Genomic DNA, 9,178 nt, shown 5'->3' with positions numbered 1-9,178 from the left:
AAAAAAAAAAGAATTTAAATATAAAAAAAAAAAAAGAATTGCTGTTGGGAGAGGCTGAAGAGTAGCCATCTCAAGGCATTCCTGACTCAGAGAGGACAAGTGGGATGTCGGGAGGAGGTAAAGCGGTGATGGGCACACTTAGTGAGTTTACAGAGACGGTGCCAGGCCCTCCTGTGTGGGATCTTCACGGCACAGGCTGTGGGAGTTATCAGAAAAGATTTCCTGGCAGAGATACACACACACACTGAATCCTTGCTTGTTCAATTTAATATTTATCCCCTATGATCTCATCTTTTAGAGTATCCAAAATCCTCATCTCCCGATACAAGTACCTCCATCAATGTCATCCAGACTGGCAAAGGATTGGAATATAGTTTCTTTCTTATCATATGCCAGTTAATAAAATCATATCTTTTTAAAGTTCTGATTTCTTCTATTTCATTATTTTTCTATTTTACTTATCCTTCCTATCCTTTGACTATAAAATGTTTTATGGCTGAGAAGTCTCAATACTCAAACTTAGTAACCAGGAAAATCTAAGCATAGCGAATGCCAGAGGCAAATCCACTTGTCTCTTCCTGACTGGTTTTCCGAAGAAGTTGATTCAGTCAATAAGCTCCCCCCGACCCTCTTCTGCAGACAGGTCAGAGGTCAATAAGCTCCCCCTGACCGGCTTCTGCAGACAGGTCAGAAGCTAGAGCCTGTGAGAGACACAGCCGTGCACAAGGCCATGGGAGGGGGTTGAGGATGGGATTACATTTGTCTCTAGAGGGTCATCCAGACAACAAACCTCACCAGCACATAAATGGGGCAGCAAAGTTATCTTCATTGCTGGTGTCAAAGTCGCAGCAAATCATATCAAAACATTTATTTGCTGGAATATTCCAGAAAAAAATAACCTTGAATGTTAGGAACCAAAGGAAAACCCATTGTGAGTCATGCCAAGAAGGAATGCAAAGCTTTTTCTAAATTGTCTTGGCAGGATTCTGCCAGCCTTCCACAAAAACTTTACTGAAATCAGTACGTTCTTTACTGAAGTAAGGAATATGTGTTTGGTGACCATAATTCAGTAAATACAAATTTAACCTAGTGATGTAAGTGGATTTAGATACTGTAAAGATTTATTTTCTCTGTAATGTATTGAAAGAGAGCACTTTTAAATAGAGCCAATTTTATTACATTTTTAAATTTTAAACTGTTATAAAACTAAAAGTAAGGTTTAATTTTCAGTCTTTCAATTTCATCTTGTTAAAGCACAGTTACATATAAAGCTAACAACGTCATTTAATAAAGAAAGTAGGCAAGGCCCTGGAGTTTGACTCCTCTGTGCCTCACTGGCAAAGGTCTGGAGGCACTGTATATACAACATAGCAGGAACATTTTACAAATGGACAAACACAGCTGTAAAATATGCTTGTAATTACCAACTGAGATGTGTCTTGATGTCCCAAAGACAAAATACGTCAGGATAGGGAAAAAGGCAGAGTAGAGACCATATTCAACAGGAACTGCTGCTAGCAGGGCATAAGCCATCCCTAAAGGTGCAACCAACAAGGTAAAAGTCACAAACAAAAACCACAGCATGTCCATACCACACAAAGAAAGGCTTTTCATAGACATACTCAGTTTATGGATTCAAAACACCAGCTGGTCCTGAGTGGTTCTCGTGTTTTGCATGCAGACCTTGGCTATGCTAGGAGGTGGACTATGGCTTGGCTGGGGTAATGCATGTCTCTATACTCATCCCCTGCTTGAATGAACTGACTCCATTGCTCAGTAATTCAGTCACTGGCTGATGATATCAGCTGGAAAATGATCAAATCAGTTCCAGTATAATTTGGTTAATCCAGTCCCAAAGCCCAGACCAGTTTATGTGGATAGTTCTGTTTGAACTCGCATTTCTTTGTGTTCTGAAGGATGCAAGCATCATTGCACTTCTCTTTCCTGGCTAGAGAGCAGAAACTAGATAAAGATTGAGACAACTCTACCCCGATGAGGGCAGCTGATCCCCCAGTGGGCTGTCCAGGCAGTCTCTGGGCTATGAATCTCAAGCTATGGAGGAACCAACATTTCAGTGGACACAGGAGTTGGAAAAGGATAATGACATATTCTTTCTAAATATTTCAGCAATCAGCATGCTTTAACACATAGTACTTCTCCATAATTCATGCTTCAGGAGTGAAAATTCAGCCCTTTGAGTCATTAATAAAAGACTGTTCATAATGATTTTTAAAACTTACCTGTTTCCTATGGACAGGTTTCAAGTCCTTAAACTTAGCATTCCCTGAACTCCATTTCTCCTTCATTTTTCTTCTCTGCCCCTTCTCCTACACACCTTATTATACACGAGGGAAACAGGGATGTTTGCAATTTTATACACATTGTCTATTTAGGGTAACTTTTATTCGTGTAAAGCATAGTTCTCTTTGTTACAAGGAATTTGGTACAACATTTTTAAAATAATATGGTTTGTAAAGAAACCTAAACTATTGATTGAAAGTGTGAACTCTCCGCTGGGGTATAGGCTGGGTAGTGGCATGTCTTGTAAGCTAAATTGAAGCTGTCTTAAAGGACAGGGCCTTCCACCATGAGAGGATACAACCAACATGCTGTGAATGTAGACTCCTTCGCTTTAAAAAAGCTGAGCAATAAATTCGTAATGTGTGCTAAGTAAACCAACTAATGTCCGAGATAAAAACCAGACAGGAAGTTTCCTATAGTTATGAGCAAAAATACCAATAAAAGGCTTGTGGGTTTTTTGTTGGTTAACAGAAATTTATTTTTTAATACTAGGAATCAAAAGACCCCCACTTCCCTGAGCACACCTAGACTCCTCTCCGAGCATGTCCAAGGGCCCAGCTAGCAAGCAAGTCATAGACTGTCACCCCTGCAGCTGCAGGATAGCTTCTGACTTGAGCCCTCCTCTCGTTAGCTGTGGCCTGGAGCCCTCCAGTCTACCCACTCTGGAATCTTTACTGGGGCATTGCTTTGTCTTCATAAGACTTCTACTCTGAAGCAACCGCTCAGTTCATACCGCTGTGCCCTCTTGCCCTCGCTTCCATCCTGGCTCAGCTCAGCCCAAGGGATTTCACAAATGTTCTCTTGTCTTCTCCCCACCTCCCTTCCCACACCTGGAAGCCCCCAAACATTCATGTGCCCCAGAATAGCTTCCAAGCAAGCACACCATCTAGACTGAGGCATTGTACCAAGACTGACTGTGCTCTAAATATTCTGATCTCAAGTCCCAGCGGGCACTGAGGTCTGTCTGGCACCTCTGGCTGAGTTGCCTGGTTTTCCGCCGCACTCACCAGTACTTGGTGATGTGGTGGTGGCTGTAGAAAATATTTTACATCTTGTGGTGCTAAGTGCTGCCTGTTCCTGCTCAAGGAGACAAACCTATCCTCAGGGCTGGGTTTAGGGTGAAGCAGTGAGGTGCCCTGGAGACATTATTTAAGCAGTTCCCGAGAGTGTCTCTGGGCTTCACCCAAACCCTGGCCTTGCCCAGTCTTATCTCAGATCTATCTCCTCATCAAAGACCCTCCCTGGTACTCTCACCTCACCAAAATTCTCTGGTTCCTCCCTGTTTGTCCTCAGGACCAGTCTGTTTTCACATAGGTGGCTTCCAGTCATCCCCTGGGCTCTGTCTAAATCTCTCCTCTTCAGTTAGGCCTTCCTTACCCGCAGTATCTAAAACAGACCTTCCTTTCCAAATGAGTTCCTATCTGGCTATCTGGACTTGATCCACAAGATCACAAGATCTGTGCCTGTTAGTGATGGCTAAATTCTTTCTTTCTTTCTTTCTTTCTTTCTTTCTTTCTTTCTTTCTTTCTTTTTTTTTTGGTTTTTTTTTTTTGTTTTTTTTGTTTTTTGAGACAGGGTTTCTTTGGAGCCTGTCCTGGAACTAGCTCTTATAGACCAGGCTGGCCTCAAACTCACAGAGATCCGCCTGCCTCTGCTTCCCGAGTGCACCACCACCGCCCAGCTAATGGCCAAATTCTTGATGTACAGAATTAGTCATAAAAGTTTATTATGTGCATGAGAGATAAGCAAGTATGTGTGAGAGCCAATTAACCTTCCAGAAACTTACCTAGCAAAGATAACTTTATAGCATTATTTCTGGAAAACAAGCTGCCTGTAAAATAAGGAACTATGGTGTTCAACTTAAGAATGGATTCGAGCCCCAACACTACCTCTCACCCACTCCAAAGTCAGGACAAGAATTACTAGACCTCTCATTGCTAAAGGAGCTATAGTAATTCTCTTGCAGAGTTCACGAAAGAATGAAATGAGGTGTATCTGTAACATAGTAAGCGAAATTTATCTCTTTTCCTTCTGCTGGGGGTTAAACCTAAGACCCCATGCATGCCAGATGAACACTGCCTTCGAACGCCATTCCTCAGTGGTAAAATTGATCTTTATAAACAAGTTATCTATGACAACTGAGAGTACCTGGGACCCTTAAAAAACCCACATTTAAAAAAAATGATTTATTGTCAGGAATAAAATTCAGTCCTTTTAGTTAAATATTGACTGAGCTACCTACTGTATGTTGATCTCTGTGCTAGACAGAGCCTTAACAACCATGGGGTGGAGAAGGCTCCTATTCCCCCAGGAGCCCTGGGGAGCCATCACTTTATGGCATTTATTTAAAAGTTATTTGTTCGTTTTTCAAGACAGAGTTTCGTTGTATAGACAAGGCAGACCTCAAACCCAGAGTCCTACCTGTGTCTGCCTCTCAGGTGCTAGGATTGAAGGTGTGCACCTCCTCCACAGCCAGCTCACCTCACAGACTTTACAGCTACAGTATCGGACGTGCCCCACCCCTCACCTTTGGGTGAGAACACACTGGGTCCAACTGAGGCTCCACACTGGGGCTGCAGAACCTCTTCCTTCTCTGTGTCCCTGTGCCTGCTCTGAGTAAACTGAGTAGTCCTAATCTTGTCCAGCAGTAGCAGCCTCTGTGCCATAGAAAAGCACCAAGTAAAGACTTCTGCAGCCGGGCAGTAGTGCAGCACGCTTTTTTTTCCTTGGTTTTTCGAGACATGGTTTCTCTGCGTAGCCTGGCTGTCGTGGGACTCACTCTGTAGACCAGGCTGGCCTTAAACTCACAGAGATCCACTTGCCTCCACCTCCTGAGTGCTGGAATTAAAGGCATGTGTTACTACTCCCTGGACGTAGCTGGAGTTTAATGCACAATTTGCCTAACGTTTATTACAAACTTTTAAACTAGTCTGTTCTCAAACCCTTTCTCCATAGGCCCACGCCCTGCATCACTTCCCACCTCTCGACAAACTCTGATGCTACCTTCAGGAGGACTCTTGGACCAGGAAGCGATCCGCAGTCCCATAAGAGGGGGCAAAATGCACAGCACTGCACTGTCTTAGTAGAGAACCATATTCCTGCCACAGTTCTCAGCACACTAAACTCTGAATATTCGTTTTCCCATGGGGCTATGAGATCCTTCGCTGCATCTTAGACTTGATAACTTGATAATTTACCTAGTTCTGCAGCAAACTAGGTGATCTGTAAAACGCACCAAATAAATGAGTTCTGTTGTGCTGTGGGAGCTTTGGGGAAGTTGGAGCATGACCCAAGCTAAGATACTTTTCTTTAAAGTGGTTTCACACTCCAGGTCAAGTTCTATGTGGGGATGGAAATAAGGTAATTTAATGAGCTGAAAGAATTGGCTTTTAAAAACCATCAGAACAGAAAAAGAATATCAGAACATATTACTTGAAGTGAGGAGAAGTATTGCTTTACAAACTTTAGCTATGCGTGTACATACCAGAATGCAATGCATATTTCTCACTGTGTGCTGTGGTCAGTATCTTAGCGGAGCTCTGGCTTGGTACATGCCTATAATCTGGAGTCACACAGCCAGAGAAACAACAATGTTCCCTAGGAAAATTCTTTATGGAAGGGAAGACAGGTGACTCTAAGATACCCTAGAGAAGAATGAAGGGCTTGAGAAGAGTGTGAGAGCTTGGTCCATGGGGAGAGGAGTGGGAAGTCATGAGTCCCTGTGGAGACAGTAGCACACAATTCCTTGAGACCTATCCGCCAGCATCTTACCTTGCAGGGTCGCCACTAGTCCAGTGCTGACTCCAGAGATGACATCACTGAGCAACCATTCCTTGACGCGGTATTTGGGGAGCCAGTCCAGAATGGGCAGGAGAGTCTTCAGCACACCAAAGGCTCTCTTTCTGGAGCAACTGTTGAAAAGCAGGAAAATAAGAGGTCTGTGGTTGCAAATCACAAAGTCACGAGCCAAATTCTGCTGCTTTTTTCTAAGTAGTCAGAAAAATAATGAGTTTCATGAGGAAAATATGGACACCAAAGTGCTTGCAATGTTGTTGCCAAGAATTGTATCTATCCTTTTAAACCCACTGTTCTAGGAAACACAGGATTAAATGTCTCCTCCCCTCATTCACCTTTTTAATCCTCTGAGAAAATATCTCTACACAAGAACCAGTTTTCTAACACAACCAGAATATGATCAGTGGGGAGTCTCTGTGTGAGATTAATTTTTAGGCTCCTAACACTGGCATTGTCTTCTTTAAAGAAAAATAAACACGGGGCTATTTTGGCAATACAAACCTAGAGCCGCTTTTTAACAAAACTTGTAGTGTGGTGAATTTATACCATGTTACTTAACAGTTGTAAATTTAACATCCTACAGATAAAAAGAAAAATATCAATAGATAGGAATTCCACTTTTTAAAGGTAATTTTAAAAATTGCATTTATGAGGGCTGGAGAGATGGCTCAGAGGTTAAGAGTACTGACTGCTCTTCCAGAGGTCCTGAGTTCAATTCCCACCAACCACATGGTGGCTCACAACAATCTGTAATGATATCTGGTGGCCTCTTCTGGCCTGCAAGTATACATGCAAGCAGAACACTGTATATGTAATAAATAAATAAATCTTTAAAAAATAAAATAAAACAGCCAGCTTTTGTGGTGCACGCCTTTAATCCCAGCACTCGGGAGGCAGAGGCAGGCGGATCTCTGGGAGTTCGAGGCCAGCCTGGTCTACAAGAACTAGTTCCGGGACAGGCACCAAAGCTACAGAGAAACCCTGTCTTGAAAAACCAAAAAAAAAAATTGCATTTATGAAATAATTGCAAAGCTTAATAGGCCATCCAAGTTTGATATTAAGAGATTATTTTAGTTGGATAATAAGACATAATTATATATTTTTAAATTCTCGGAGGTACACACTAAAAATATAAATTATGGCTCTCCTTATCTGCCACATTATTTGAGGGTTCAACCTATTGCAGATAAAAAAAATAAGAAAAATGTAATAAACATATGAAGGGGTTTTCCCCCTTATTTCCTAAACTTTACAGTGTGACAGTGGTTAACAGTGCTGTTGCATGGTATTAAGTATTATAGTCTAGAAATAGTTAAAACTGTCAGGAGGTGTATGGGTTATACGAGAACATTAAGATTATATATAATCTTGGGAATTTGGGAGGGGGTGCTATGGGGGGGTCCTAAAACCAATCCCCTATAGATACCAAAGGAGAGCAGTAACGAACCAAAGATCCAATACATGGAATTTTTAAAAATCATGCTGGCAAGCCTGGGGGTGATGGTACACACCTTTAATTGCAGTACTCTGAGTTCAAGGCTAGCCTGGTCTACAGAGTTAGTTCCAGGACAGCCAGGGCTGCACAGAGGAATCCTGACTCAAAAAAAAAAAAACAAAAAAAAAAAACCTCGAAGAATTAACAAAATATTTTATTAAGATAATGCTAGAGGAAGCAAGTGAGTGGCAGTGAGAGAGATATTAGGTAACTGAAGTGTTTCTTAAGAAATCTGGCGATTAGTTGAGTGTCTGCCAAATGTTTTAAGTTTATGGTATCTGGTTCTGGGACTCAATGGTGTTTAGGGACGTGGTGGTTAACCCTAGGGGACCCACTGCCTCCGGAAGCACTTGGAACACCTCTCTTCCCGCTTTAATCCCAGATCTCTGAAAGTGATCCTGACCTTGGTGTGTCCAGGCTTGTCCATCATCAGTTGCTATGAGCCCCTTCATAACGCTTTTCCCTAGCCTGGTTTTCACAAGAAGGAAACAAGCAGCCACTGGACCCCAAGGTGCACTTAAGATTTCATTTGAAAAGGAAGAGAAAAAGGGAAACAGGAGTGGAGTCTTGGCCGGACGCCTCCTTCTCCAAGAAGGAGTTTCTCCAGACAAAGTTGCAGTGATTCCACCTCTGTCCTGGAACTGTGCGAGGAGAAGCACGAGCGCGGCGGGTACACCGCACCCCACCGCAGGGCGAGCGCTTCTTTCCCTGGAGTCGCCCCGGAACCTGCCAGTTGCCCCTGTACCTGCAGCTCCGCGCCAGGCTGTCCCGCAGCGTCCTGCGCTCCTGCAGGCGCCGCTCTCGCTGCTGCTGAAAGGTGAGCTCGCTGTACACCGGCCGCGACACCACGTAGCTGCAGCTGTACTCGGCGAGCTGCGACGGCTCCGAGCGACTACCTGGCGTTGCCATGGTCTGCGAATCCGAGGACCACCTACCAGGGGGGACGCGACGAGGAGAAACAGGCAAGAAGCAGTCCGCAGCCGGCACCTGGGCGCACGGATCGGGTGACACCTGTGGTAGCGATGCTGGAGAGTCAGCCCGGTCCTGCAGTCCTTGGCGCTGAGGACAAACCGCCCCTAGGCCACCTGAGGGAGGCAGCTGAGGACTTCAATGTCTCCCGCACCAGATGCCCTGGAATCCCCGCAGTCCAGGGAGTGAGCTTCACTTTGGGGACTTGGGGTACAGTTAGGGCGCTGTCCGCGTCCTGAAATCTCCGCCGGACAGGACCCTGGCGGGTGAGACAGGGAAAGGGTCCCGTACTCCCCACACTAAACAGTGTGCTCCACGCACACTCTGGGCTGCAGAAGTGCTGTCCCACTTGGGGACAGGTGCAGAGACTTTCCCGGTCCGACACCCACTTGGCTTTTGTCTCGCCTTTTCTGTTGCCTGTCCTGCCTTGCCCGCTGGCGCCTGACCTGTCTCATCCCTAGAGAGTTACAACAGGGCGGGGTGCAGCCAACTGCATCTTCTGCGATGAACTCACCTGTTTGGGCTCCGGTGCTCTCTGCCTGTCTGGAATGCCCTGGGGACAGTCTTCCTGCTGCCTTTATAGTGCTCACCAAAAGCAGTGGGACGTTTTATTTATGG

At 44.5% G+C, this 9,178-nt stretch overlaps 1 protein-coding gene across 1 annotated transcript in view; it reads right to left on the bottom strand.

The window, feature by feature from the left end:
* The window catches only part of Slc26a4 (solute carrier family 26 member 4), a 52,853-nt gene extending 44,353 nt beyond the window's left edge, over positions 1–8,500 (bottom strand). The window contains exons 1-3 of the mRNA XM_005343919.2: positions 8,337–8,500; positions 6,073–6,212; positions 1,425–1,535 (exon numbers count right to left, since the gene is read on the bottom strand). Coding sequence (XP_005343976.1) covers positions 1,425–1,535; positions 6,073–6,212; positions 8,337–8,500 — 415 coding nt within the window. The remainder of the gene's footprint in view (positions 1–1,424; positions 1,536–6,072; positions 6,213–8,336) is intronic.
* Between the last annotated feature and the right edge of the window lie 678 nt (positions 8,501–9,178).

This window comes from Microtus ochrogaster, chromosome 1 (assembly GCF_000317375.1).
Source record: "Microtus ochrogaster isolate Prairie Vole_2 chromosome 1, MicOch1.0, whole genome shotgun sequence".
NCBI lineage: Eukaryota > Metazoa > Chordata > Mammalia > Rodentia > Cricetidae > Microtus > Microtus ochrogaster.
This window is presented reverse-complemented; position numbering and strand designations above follow the sequence as displayed.